At 43.6% G+C, this 14,497-nt stretch overlaps 1 protein-coding gene across 1 annotated transcript in view; it reads left to right on the top strand.

The window, feature by feature from the left end:
- The first annotated feature begins 832 nt into the window (after nt 1–832).
- The window catches only part of LOC126252557 (zinc finger protein 423 homolog), a 295,462-nt gene continuing 281,797 nt past the window's right edge, over nt 833–14,497 (top strand). Inside the window, exon 1 of the mRNA XM_049953458.1 lies at nt 833–965. Coding sequence (XP_049809415.1) covers nt 860–965 — 106 coding nt within the window. The 5' untranslated portion in view covers nt 833–859. The remainder of the gene's footprint in view (nt 966–14,497) is intronic.

Below are 14,497 nucleotides of genomic sequence, written 5' to 3'. Positions count from 1 at the left end.
TTGCTCCCCAAATAGCAAAACTCATTTACTACTTTAAGCGTCTCACTTTCTAATCTAATTCCCGCAGCATCATCCGATTTAATTCGACTACATTCCATTATCCTCGTTTTGCTCTTGTTGATGTTCATCTTATATCCTCCCTTCAAGACACTGTCGATTCCGTTCAGTTGCTCTTCCAGGTCCTTTGCTGTCTCTGACAGAATTACAATGTCATCGGCAAACGTCAAAGTTTTTATTTCTTCTCCATGGATTTTCATACCTGCTCCGAATTTTTCTTTTGTTTCCTTTACTGCTTGCTCAATATACAGATTGAATAACATCGTGGAAAGGCTGCAACCCTGTCTCACTCCCTTCCCAACCACTGCTTTCCTTGTAGTGCCTATGGATATCGAAACCGCACCGTGGCAGGTGCCGCGCACAGAAATATCGTCGTGACTATCGCCACTCGAGTAGCAGTATCCACTGCCTATCACGGTATAGCCGTTTTCAGCTCTAATGATGGAACAATTGAGATAAGAACTGAAACTGTCGTAATTGGCGATCTTCTCGCGAGAGACTATTTCGTGCTCGAGGGACTTGCTCGTAGCCAGGTTACCGCCGGTGCAGTAGAAGTCCCTCGCGGGGGAGTTGGGTTCCGCGTCGGGTGGGCTTGGAGCCGTGTTGACGGAACCGCAGTGTTTACGCGGCGTGGCACCGCGCGAGCCACGTGTCCGGCCGGGGCGCTGGAGGGGGCCTCGGCCCGTCCCAGGGGACTCAAGCCCCGCCCACCGCCCAATGGGGTCTGCCGGCTGGGGCGGGCGGCCGGCGCCGCCGCGGCAGTCGGCCTGTGCGCTGGGTGCGGAGCACACGCAGCGCAGAGATGCTCTTCAAGGGCAACAGCTCCCGCCTGGAGCTGCTCATCGAGAAGATACAGGCCAACAAGGAGACCGACAGCCACGCCGCCGCCGCAGAAGCCGAATTCAAAGGTGCGTGCGTGCGTGCTCGCCACTCGCCAGCTCTGCTCGCACTCCACGCGGCCGGCAGTGCGCCTCTGTTCAGTGATGTACGAGTGTCATCGAGATGCCTGACGTTTCCACGAGCGTACGTCGCTTTTCCTGTGATCGTAAAGGAAAGTTATGTCTCGAGAAAATCTTCTAAAGATCCCTTTTTCTTTTGATAATTTGCAGCCTCTCTCTCCATTTCTCCTCGCCATGGCGACAGTGTGCTAAACATTAGGCGTATACGTTTGTGCAGTTAGTAGAACGTGTGTTTCCGATCTCCGCTGCCGAAGGACTGCTGAGGCCTCGACAACAAGGACGAGTTAAAGCGCATGTGAACGATACAGATTATAATACAATACGACACTTCGTTCATAAAGACATTTTTATATATGCCACCAAAAAGCTGGTAATATCTTTATGTTGCAATGGTTTAGACAATTAATGCCATCATCCGGCATGACTTTTAAAGTTTAAAATGGTTGATACCACATGTTCATTATTGCAAATAATCTAGTTAATTTTGGGTTGCACTTGGGCCTGATGTATGGCAAATCACGCAGATGATATGAATTTGTCGAAGCTACCTGCAGCATAATAAAGATTTTAGTAGCTTTGTGGTGGAAAAATGTTTAAAAAGCTGTGGAGCTCCACATAAAGACAAAAAATGACTACTCTGTCGCAACTCAGCGATTACATTCGAGAAATCTTGATTCCGTAAAAGTCCTGTACAATTACCTTACTACCTTCCGCCGTCATATTGACACTGAAGTGTATTTCTGAAATTTGTGCGCCATTGTATTCTTCGGATAAGGAACGACACCGCTGGTGTGTAGCTATCTAAAAATCGGTTGTAGGCGAGGCGTATCTAATGGGGTGGACAGGCGTTTGGTCGTTGGCACTGGACCTGTTGGAACTCCAATGGTTTCTGTTATGTTACCAGGTTCGCTTTAGCGGCATAGTATCTTCTTTGGAAGTTCGGTAACTTGCCTTTAGTACTGTCACTCAGCCAGTGTCGCGAGAAATGTTTCTCCGGATACAGGGAGTTCAATGTGGATTTTTAGTGCAGTGACGTTTGTCTGTAGAGAACCATTTCAGGTGTAATTTTTTCGGACTGGGAGATTTAATCGTTGGAGAATGCCCCATTGTTTATTCAACCCGTACAATTTTAATACATTGTTGGACGACCTGACATACCCACAACTTTTTCTGAGTAAATAAGCTAATCAGTACACGGTGCATGTTTCGCTATGCTGTTATTATGTTATCAATGTTGCCCGAAGAATGGATCTTGACATCAACGTCGCCCACCGTAGTAATTGTATTACTAATTTTTCCAAATAAATCGGCTCTGTGCACCCTAGAGAAAGCTTTCTAGATTCGATGATAGTACGTGATGACTCGATAAATTCTCCTTCCGTACAGATCCTGTCATCATGAAATTTTCTTTCAGCTGCACCTACAATGCTCTGGGTATCGACTTTCTTAAGCTCGTGCAATTAGTAGAACGTGAGCTTAGTTATACTCTTCTAGTGATATCACAGTTGACACGGTGATACTGCGAAACGAGCCAAACACTAACTGCAGAGGCTAAAGCCCAGTGAGAATGCACAAATTTGTCACTGCTATTGCACCACGGCCGCGTGTTGCACTGTTTCATTCTTCGCAGACGTCGTGTTGCGCATTGTGTGTGGGGCTGCAATTCTGGTGTAGGTCTGCGATATTACAAATGTAATTCTACCGGACACTGGTTATGATGTATGGGCAACACGGTCTCACCAATCGGTATCTACAATAATTATTTGGGTTTTCCGTACCGACTGCGTTCGCGATTCTTTGAAATTGTGCGGTGATACAAATAAGACTACAGTTTATTCGTGTCATCGATTATTATCGATCGTAGTGCATTTTGTATGGGGTTTATTACAATCCTTCTGCATTCGAACGAGGTTGTTGTGACAGTTAAATTTTATAAATTAGTGCAATTATTTTATTGCACTTCTTCCGTGTTCGACAGTAAACGCCACTAAAATGCAAAACAAGCGAATTATCGTCTAATTGTTGGTTTTTCCCTGCTGCTGTCTTGTAGAAAATTTTGTTTAAGCATTTCTTTGCAATAGCAAGACGACAAATTGCTGCATCTGCTTTTTGTATGAAAGTGTGGAAACATTTTTCTCAACTACCAACAATGTCATGTGAAGCGCTCCCCCCATAGTGGGAAATAGCTATAACTTCTGTATTCTGTACAATAGTGTTAAATCCTAACGTTGTTGTTGTTGTTGGTCTGGATTATTACTAACGGAAGCTTACCAGTATATAGACAGTTGAAGAACTGCAGGGGGTTATCCAAAATCTGCAGCATTCGTAGCGACGCTGTTGGATTTCAACGTACTGCTTGCCTGTAATAGCCAGACATTCCTATCGATCAGTGTTAGTGTATATCAACAAACAACAAATACATGTTCCACGGATCTGGAAAGGCGCCAACAGCGTACTGGGCTCTGCGAGGCTTTCCAAATACTTGAAAACCAGGCTCCTTCGTGTCAAAAGATCGATACTGTATGAAAGTACTGAATTTTGTTAGACTAACGAGGAAGAATCTGTACTAATACTCCCAATGCAGCTGGTCCCGGCGGAGGTTCGAGTCCTCCCTCGGGCGTGTGTGTGTGTGTGTGTGTGTGTGTGTAAGCGTAGGGACTGATGACAATAGTAGTTAAGTCCCATAAGATTCCACACACATTTGAATACTCCCAATCTCGTCCCCGCCCATGTGTAATTACGATTATTTTTACTGAAGCGAAACAATTTAAATCAGGGGCTGTAAACTTTTTCTGCCTATCACCCACTTTAGTATCTGTTAGTTGTTAAAATGTTTTTAACTGCACGCCAGTTCCACAGTAACGGTGACTTAAAGTAAGAAAGTAACTTTGTTATAAAAGTAACTTTGTTACAAAATTTATTAAGTAGAGTAGCAGCAAATTAAAGCATATGATAATAATTACTTTCCAAATATTCTGTTAAAATTTTATGAAAACCTAATGCAAAATGTCTTTAACCTCCAACACCTACCATGAAATTTTGGAATGCCCACTAGTGAAAGATAGGGACCATCTTGCTTGACTACCACTGATTTCGAACTGAATTGAGAAGTATGGGCCACGCAATGAAACGGGTTTGTTTCGCCTGCAGAAGTCACCGGAGCAGCTTATTGAGAGCACAATTTTGATTTTTATTGTCATGACCAAGTCTTCCTTGATGTAATGTGGGAGGCTGACTTTTGTAATTATTAGGCATAGAGGAGCTGACGTGTTACGTCCATTGCTCTGCGGTCTTAGCCGGCACTCAGGTAGAAAACCACGAAAAAAAATTTAAACAAATACATATTCACGGCTGGTCGAGGCATAGCCTGATGCGTAATTAATACATCATAGCCACCCTTGAGAGCAAGGACGTACGGACTAGAAGTTGATATTGGAAATGTTTCTGTAGAACATGAGAATTATTTATTGTCAACAATTTGAGCTAAGTGTTACATAAAACTGATTACAAGTGTACGACTGTAGTAATCAAGTAGCTGTTAGGATGAACACGCAGTATTTTTACAATGGTTGATTGATCTAATTGCTTAAAGAGCTTTGCACAATATGGTTTGGAACTCATATATAAGAAAAGTGGTTCAGACGATTCATGGATATAGTTGAGAGATTATTTTTGTCAAATACTAGTACAGTACCTCGCCTACTACATTTAGAGGAAAGGAGTGTGCTGTGATTTTTCACTGCATTCGGATGTGGCGAGCAAGGAACACACGTCGGAGAAGTTGGTGTTGCTCCACGATCTATCTGTTGAGGCCGTAGAAAACATGTAAATATTGGCGTGATAATGTCTTTACTGAGAACATTACCGTTGGCGGTATCCGTCAGTAGTGTAATGCCGTAAACGTGCGACTAATGAGTGACAGAAGCATCGTGTGGTGTGCGTTGATGTGATGGCCGAGGAACGAAAGGGAGGCCGATGACAACATCGGATGCTCAGTTTACGAAAAGTAGATTTAGCATCCCTGTATCACGTACGGACCACCACGCTACTGACTTACGCCCTTACTTGACGCGCAAATTTTTAAAAATATATGTATTCACACCTCTTCTGTGTAGTTCAGTCATGTCCACCGTTGGGATTTCATCAGCTACCGATTGTAGTTAACGTACGGTATTTATTGACCTTAAGGGGGTGAACTCTACTACTTTCTGTTTTCAAATATGAAACTCCTTTCGTAGGATGTAAGAAATAATGAGTGGATTCCAAACAACCACCACATGTTCAGGAAAAAACTAATGTAAAAAACATGTAAGCTCCCTGCCAGATTTTTCCTATTGCAATTTATTAATATTCAGCTTCCGACATTGAAGAGAGGCGGGCTGACATCTGTATATCGCAATGTTACTAAAAATAACCGTGTGTCCTGACAGTACGATAGCGATTAGATTCTTTATATAAAATTAAATGGTTAATAAAAGGAAATATTGAATTTCGTTACTGTTGGCTGTTATTTTTCAAATAATCAGTCAATGCATATCCTTTCGAAGTCACACAATCCGAGCTACATAAAATAGTCATATATGTCTGAGTTTTGATATTATTAGTCCTCCCAACGTTAAATAACTCGAGATCCGTATGCTGGCATTCTCTCTCACGGTCGCTAAACTTCATATTCGATATTTAAAGCATGCTCAATGCTTAAACTATGAATGTAATCGGTTATTACGTTTATAATCGTCAACGAGTTAACTCTACAGAAAATGTTAATAAATTGTGGTAAATTTAGATTCACTTCAATTAACTGTAGCATGGACCATCACAGGAGATTAAAGTAATGAAGAAAATAGTAGGGTGTAATTCCACACCTCCCACATACATTGATCGCACTCTATGATATCATTTGGCGGAGTTCCTGCCGCAGCACAACCACCCATCCTTGCTCCAATCTCACATTGTCGGTCCACGACGACAATCTCCAAACTAGCGTTAGTCCTGAGGCAGCGCAAAGACAACCACCGGCGGGAGAAACAGTACACCGCCCCTGCTGGGTGTGTCGTATGCGGTACGTTTACGCTAATCCTGAATTTCCAGACCGTTTGCATTGTGTTCACAAATATTTGATTGGCTGAAAGTGTTTTTGATTTGCCCAGTGCTTTAGTCTGGGTGGAGAATGTCAATCAGAAGCGTAAGTAACATCTTGTACGCCCAAGGAAGCGTAATAGGACGGCTAACAGTATCAAAAAACTTCTCTGAGAAACATCCAAACCAGACTTAGTGTGCGTTACATTTCCTACAGTTGAATGTATGTTTGGCTTTAGGAAAGATAAAGGCAACTGAGAGACAGTTCCGTTGTTGTGCAGAGGTAAAAGTTAAGAATAATCAAGACACTTTCTAGGGCTCCGTCGACCTAGAAACTCCATTCGACGACGTACAGCGGCTCGGAACTTTGAAGTTATCAGGAAAATAGGAATATGCTGTAGGGTAATACCGTAAATGCAAAGTATTAACAAAGACCAGGATGGAAATAAAAATGGTTCAAATGGCTCTGAGCACTATGGGACTCAACTGCTGAGGTCATAAGTCCCCTAGAACTTAGAACTACTTAAACCTAACTAACCTAAGGACAACACACACATCCATGCCCGAGGCAGGATTCGAACCTGCGACCGTAGCGGTTGCGCGGTTCCAGACCGTAGCGCCAGAACCGCTCGGCCACCAGCGGCCGACCAGGATGGAAATATTGGAATGGGAGACAAAGAACTTAGTGATCGGATTAAACAAGGTGTTGTAGAATCCGGATGTAGTGTTTCACTCCCTACTGTCCAACCTGCACGTCGAAGGGGCAGTGATGGAAATAAAAGAAAGGTTCAGGATTGGGATTAAAATTCAGGGTGAAACGTCATCAATGATAAGGTTCACTGATGACATTGTCATCCTCAGTGAAAGTGAGAAGAATTACTAAAGCTGTTGAACGGAATGAACAGTCTAATAAGCACAGGGTATGGATGGACAGTAAGTTGAAGAAAGATGAAAGTAATGAGTAACTGAATGCCATTAGCGATAATTATAACAGAAGTGGTGCCCACTAAGTTAAGTGAAGGTATTCTGCTACCTTGGCAACAAAATAACGCGTGACGGATGAAGAAAAGAAGAAATAAAAAGCAGACTGGCACAGCAACGAGTGCACTCCTCTTCAAAAGATGTCTTCTCGCGCCAACTATAGGCCATAATTTGAGGAAGACATTTCTGAGAATGTTCAGAAGTGAATCTTTGACTGGGGAAAACCGGAAAAGAAAGACAATCGGAGTGTTTGAAATATGGTACTATAGAAGGATGTTGAAAATTAAATATAATAATAAGGTAAGAAATGAGGTTCTACGCAAGCAACTGAAAAAATATGTTCATATGCAACATATGTTTTATAAAATGCATATTTGCGTACATATACATCTAATGTTGCGTACATGGGGGGTTGTGCACGGCGTCACCATTTGGATAGCGATACAATCTTTTCGCACTAGTTATCGCAGTTCGAACAGGAAACGCGTAATGCGGGTCAGAAACACTACAATTGCCTTTTAACGCGGCTGGCTACATCTCGCAAATGCGTGAAAACCGCAGACTCATTACAGTCTTTAACTGCTCAACAGCAGCTGTTGTGCTCCTTTACACTGACAAAGCACGCTCTTCGAATCAGGTGCAGGCTCTTACGTCGAAGCTAGCAATTACGTGCCGAAGGCGGCTCTTTCTGGCTGTCCGTTGATGAATTGAAGGGCCCTCTGGAGTTCTAAACGCGTAGTCAAACCCCTGAGAATAAACATCGCGGCCCAAGAAAGCACTCCATTAAGCAGTACTTCGTAATGGCATTAAGGGAGTTTTTAATGTAGCGCCCTAAGCAGCGCTGGAAATGGAAAAGCGGTCGTTACATTATTTTCTCTGAAGGCATCCTCTTTTTCTTGCTACTCTTTGGTTCTCGAGATAGTACGGGGGAGGTGTGTTGTTTACAAATTACTGTTTTGCGCGAACTTAATTTCCATCCGTGGATTGCTGCAGAAAATTTATTTTATTCATCTCGAGAATGCAGTGATTTAGTGCTGGAAATGGTTGACAGAGCTTTACATAATGGTCAACCCTGATCGCTCTTCTTTCCTAGCCTAATTTTCCCAATGGTGCAGGCTCCCTTTTGTGTTTTTTGTTTCGTAATTACTTGACTTCGGTGCACGGATGCTGTTCCTGTCAACAATTTACCCTCTTTTGGTCCTACTGTAGAAATATACACCGTTCACAATTATTTTGATCGCACTGGACTAAAAGTCATTATCAGAATCAGTATATTGTTACGAGAGTAACACGTTGAACAGTCATTGATACGCCGTCCTGTTGGATGCAGTCAGCTCGATCTTGAGGTCACGTGTCAATATTTAGCTGACTGGATGTACAACTAATTACGAGCCATGAAATCGACTGTACGGCCCAGGAGAACACCATACCTATCAAAGTGGAAGTAGGGCATACCGCTTCTTCCGCGACCACACGGTCAGAGAAGCGAAACGTTTGCGGTGTCTGTGGCTTACCAGGCTCACTGCATCTCATTTTAACTTTTACGCAACATAGATTTAACAGGAGAGACGCACTCTATACCAGACGGTGATTAGGCAATTGTGGCGCTATTGCCGAAATTGTGTGTAGCATCCAGACTCATCCCGAAATTGATAGCCGTCTCTAATGACCTAGCTATCGACGGGACTTACTCTTTAGTCTTCCTTCTAAATTGATAGAGATGGAATTTGTGTTACACAGTGGCTGGCTCCTCGAACTCTTGTTCTCAGTCGACCGTTACATTTTTCTGGAGTGATTTGCAACATCGCCCTGTTTGGTGGCTTTACGCGCATGCCTGTGTGTTCGAGCACGTTGAAAATGTGTGTCTTTTATGCGAAGGTGCTCAAGACAAAGTTGTTTAGCCCCTACAGCAATACCCCGAGTAGTCAATAATCATTGAGAGCTACAATAGCTTATCTGAATTCCTTGTAAGCAATCTGGGAATCGTATACATGTTCTGTGTGTGTTTTAGTGTTCCACCTGTTTGTTTTTTTCTGGATCCCTGTGTCGACCAAATCTGTATGTGCTGAATCGCCTAAAATCTCACTCTTAGCCTGATATAAAAGACAAATTGTCTCTTTTTCGTCGCGTGGATTCTATTCGCCATCGTTTCACCTCATTTCACGGTACGGAAAATTGTAATTCACATTTCTGTTCCGATTAACGATACTACACGAAGCTAGAGGAAAAGTAAGCTGAGTAATGAACTTGGAAGACATTTGAGCGTCATGTAACTGAGTATTCGTCCTTACTTAGGTGGAGTAAAATACTAAGCGCTCAATTCTTAAAGCATAGTGAACCGAGGAGAAGTCTAATATAAGCATCGCTTTGCATAATCCCGCTATGTAATTTCCTTCTGCTGCGATGTTTAAGATCAAATTGTTGGCTATTTACGCCGTCGACAGCTTAATTTTATGAAGGATGAAGCAGTTACATAGAAGCATATTTGTGTTAAAGACCCCCTACTGCACTATTATCACAAGGACTCGTGCCAAATGGGATGATCTTGGTACGCTGCTCTACAGTTGCTCAAGAAAAGAGAAGTTGTTGGACAGAAATAATCACAGGAAATGACGGGCGACGTGAAACTCAGTACAGACGTAATAGAAGTGGCGTGGTACGAGGGTGGTTAGAAAAGTTCTCGGAACGGAAAAGAAAAAAAGTACTTAAGTCACTGAAACTTTATTTTTCAATGTAGACTCCTTGTAGATTAATTCTCTTGGTCCAATGATGTTCCAGTGCCTTTATCCCATCTCGAAAATGAGTTTCCTCCAGGCCTGCAAAATAGTTGTCAACTCGGGCTATCTATTGTTCGTTTGAAGTCAATCTTCGTCCACCAGGAAAAATTTTCAGTTTTGAGAAGAGATGGAAGTCTGACGGAGCCATATCAGGTGAGTAAGACGGGTGTGGCAACAATTCACACCTTCTTTCGTGTAATTTTGCCATGGTGACGGCAGATGTGTGCGAACGCGCATTGTTTTGCGTCAAGAGTCGCGACACCCATCTTGCAGATAATTTTTTCATTTCTAATTCTTCAGTTAAAGTGTGATATACCCTTTCAGATGACATCTGGCAAGCGTATGGAATTTCACGCACTTTCAATCGGCGATCCTTCATGGCCATTTTGCGCACTTTTGCAATGATTTCTGGAGTAGCGACGCATGTTGGCCAGCCACTGCGCGGATCATCATCTAAGCTCTCCCGACCAAATTTAAATTCATTTGTCCACATGGAAACAGTTCAAGATGAAGGAGCAGAGTCCCCCAGTGTATTCTTGAAATCGGAATGAATGTCCTTTGCTTTCATACCTTTTTTTTACGAAGTACTTAATCACTGCTCGAATCTGTTTTTTCCATCTTCGCAAATCACTGCGCCCGAACAACAGAGCTACCTCACCGTCACAGCTGTCTTGCAAGAGCACTGACGTGGCACGTGTTTACCGGCAACACTCGAATGAGTATCACGTGAACAACTCGTTGCGCTAGCGTTGACCTCTCGTGCTGATTCTGAGAACTTCCAAAACCACCCTCCCATATTTAGAACGAAAAAGGTACGGATTTCACCATATGCAAAGGCAGGATACGGATATAAATAACCCTCATGTCTGATGCAAGCCAGTCTTCCATCATCAAGCTCGATATCGGACTCTCAGTAAGGAAAATGTCCGCAGCTCGTGGTCCAGTGGTTAGCGTTGCTGCCTCTGGATCACGTGGTCCCGGGTTAGATTCCCGGCCGGGTTGGGAGTTTTCTCTGCCTGGGGACTGTGTGTTTGTGTTGTCTTCATCATCATCATCATCATCATCATCATCATTCGTGACAGTGGCTGGATTGGACTGTGTAACAAATTGGACTGAGTAAAAATTGGGACTTTATACGGGCGATGACCGCGTAGTTGAGCGTCCCACTGTTAGGAGACGGGGTGTTCGTTGAGGAACACATCCGCCAAAAGCATGCCAGGTTTAGGTCCGGGGAGTATGTAGGCCATTCCATACGTTCAATATCTTCACTTTCCAACGTATCAATAGTCCAGTATGGGTCGGCGTCGTCCGTAAAAAGAAATTCGGGACCTACCGCATCCCTAAACAGACTGACATGATCCAGAATAATCTCCCAGCAATACAGCTGTGTGTAACAGTATCTCGCTCAAAGATACGCATGCCCACACCTTAACGTATAGGCCACACCGATGACGTTCATGTACATTCTAGCCGGACGCGGTGGCCGAGCGGTTCTAGGCGCTTCAGTCCGGAACTGAGCGGCTGCTACGGTCGCAGGTTCGAATCCTGCCTCGGGCATGGATGTGTGTGATGTCCTTACGTTAGTTAGGTTTAAGTAGTTCTAAGTTCTAGGGGACTGATGACCTCAAATGTTAAGTCCCATAGTGCTCAGAGCCATTTGAACCATTTTTTGTACATTGTGGTGTGTGCCGTGTTCCCCTCTCTTCCTGCAGTATCTAGTGACCGGAATCACTTGCACAGTGAAGCAGGAGCATTTTAAGTGGCCTTTTTAATCGCGAGATAACACTGTTTGAAACATCCATTATTGTGGGCACATTAGACACGCTCTGACCGGCTTCGAGCCGTCCACGATCGTAAGCGCTCAGATGACGCGTTATAGACGTGTTGCCGTACCACGCGGAATGTCGCACTAATCGGTTCCACAACCACGTTCGTTAAATACCGTACTGCATGAACAGTCGAATGCATACAGAACATTCGTGTACAGGCTTCGCTGAAATTAACATGTCCCGCCCTCTACATTTCCATTTACTGTTATTGCTAGGGTGTTGCGTAGCAACTGTAGATTGTTCCGTAGCAATTGGCAGTTGTTTCTTAGTGTCAATATGTCCGCCTCGGTAGCTGTGCGGTCAGCGCGGCAGATTGCTAACTGAAGGGCCCGGGATCGTTTCCCGGCCGAATCGGAGATTTTCTCCGCTTAGTGTCTAGCTGTTGTCCTTACGTCCGTATCGTAGTAACAGACAAGAAAATCTGCTCCAATAAATTGTCATTTCATCTTTCCAATGCTGAGAAGGTTGCATTAGCACGGACTGAAAGCCACTAAATTAAAATAACAACAATGTATCAGTAGATCATTAACAATTGTCAAGCAGTATATTTCCCAATCACTTCTCTCAGCCCTTCATACTCCAGAACACCTGACATTACCATTAACAGCAGTGTGCCCATGGTGTTGCGCGTCCGAACAACACCTGGCAGCATTTCTTTCAGTTCTACGTTGATCTGTTCTGCTCTCCTCCGCTTTGACGGCTGCTTCGCAACCACCTTGAAATGCCCTTGCTCACCTTGCAGCGGTGCCATACTCTAGAGCTGTGTCACCACAAGCCTCGTGAAACTATTGTTAATTTGACATGCATCCTTTTTTCCCCACTTGCAACGTGAAACAAAGCGTTGCGGTCAATTAAAAACCGGAGGAAAAGTACTTGTAAGTAAGAAAAATTGCTTGATAAATAGAAACCACCGTCAGAATATATTTTTAGATACCTTAAAAGGCAAAAAACTCATAATTTAGCATAGATTTAATGGACAAGTATCCTCTAAAATCGTTGCCATCCAATCAAAATTACCCTCGTAGCACATCATCTACATTTATACACTGTAAGCACTGTAAAATGCACGGCAGAGCGTAATTCCCATTATAGCGCTTATTGGGGTTTCTTGCTGTTGTATTCGCGATGGAACGCGGGACGGAAGTTTGCTTAAATAACTCTGTGCGCTCTGTAGTCGATCAAATCCTGTCTTCACGGCCGTTACAGGAGGGATACGTACGTAATTGTATTATAATCCCTGATCCCTGTTTAATGCTGGCTCTTTAGAACTATGCAACAGGACTTTCATGTGTGTTTGACGGTCCGCAGCTCGTGGTCGTGCGGTAGCGTTCTCGCTTCCGACGCCCGGGTTCCCGGGTTCGATTCCCGGCGGGGTCAGGGATTTTCTCTGCCTCGTGATGACTGGGTATTGTGTGATGTCCTTAGGTTAGTTAGGTTTAAGTAGTTCTAAGTTCTAGGGGACTGATGACCATAGATGTTAAGTCCCATACTGCTCAGAGCCATTTTTTGTGTTTGACGTCGTATCTTAAACCAGACAAGGGTGTCCATGTTTTTAGCTTATCTAGGTTCAAATGGTTCAAATGGCTCTGAGCACTATGGGACTTAACATCTATGGTCATCAGTCCCCTAGAACTTAGAACTACTTAAACCTAACTAACCTAAGGACATCACACAACACCCAGCCATCACGAGGCAGAGAAAATCCCTGACCCCGCCGGGAATCGAACCCGGGAACCCGGGCGTGGGAAGCGAGAACGCTACCGCACGACCACGAGATGCGGGCGCTTATCTAGGCTACATTGGAAGAAAAAGAGAAGTTTTGGACCGAATGTAATACATTTACCACTAACAATAACCAATGAGAAAAAACGGTCGAAACTAGGCCCTACACGTAGTTAATGCTGGGCCCACACATTGGGGCCAAGTTGGCGTCTACAATGTGTGGATCGATAAAATAACGTTGGAGCCTGCGTTGACCCGAATGTTGATACGACGCCGTTGCTTGTCGGTACTCTGACCAAACATCAATGGACGGTGGTCCAATATCGATACGTTAACACACATTGGCGCCAACGTTGCTTGCTTTCTGACTTTGCTGTTTCGAAACGGAATTTGTTTTCCATTTCGTTCGTCGTCGTATTTACTTCTAAGCTGAATTTTTCGCAATGTCTCAGGAACGGCAGAGCAATATTATTTACGCTTAAAACCGCTAATGCACCTGCATATCATGAGTGGCCCAAAAGCAATCGTCCTCTTAGATTGTAATCCAGGTAAGCTAAACGGCTGGATACCCCTGCCCTACGTGATTATTCTACAGGTGTCTGTATGGTTTTACTGATTCCATTTGTGATCAATTGATGTTGTAGTCATATGACACTACCTTTTTCGTTTTGTGAAGTGCGCACTTTTACATTTCTGAACCTTTCACGCAGGTAGCTAATATTTGAACCCCTTTGAAATTTTATCACGATCTGATTGATATTTCAGACGGTACTACATTATAGACAGCTGCATCGTCAGGGAAAAATCTGAAGTTACTATTAACATAGAGCCCACTAATAGTGTCTTTTAAAGTGACTTTGCACGAGCTTAAGACAATGTCGTAAATAGTATTTGGATTGAGGGTTCTCTTTATAATATAATTAATGGAAGTGCACCAGTATGGCTACTTTAACGAGTTTAGGTAGGTAACAGACACTCACTACGAGAAATAGGAGACAGATTTGGGCGTGGTCTTTCTAGGGCACATCACGAAATTCCCATAAAGTTCTTTAGGAAAATTACAAAATTATTTCAGTTTGGAAGGCCGATTGGG

This window comes from Schistocerca nitens, chromosome 4 (genome assembly GCF_023898315.1).
Source record: "Schistocerca nitens isolate TAMUIC-IGC-003100 chromosome 4, iqSchNite1.1, whole genome shotgun sequence".
Lineage (NCBI taxonomy): Eukaryota > Metazoa > Arthropoda > Insecta > Orthoptera > Acrididae > Schistocerca > Schistocerca nitens.
Note: the sequence above shows the minus strand (reverse complement) of the source record. Positions and strands in the feature narration are given on the sequence as shown.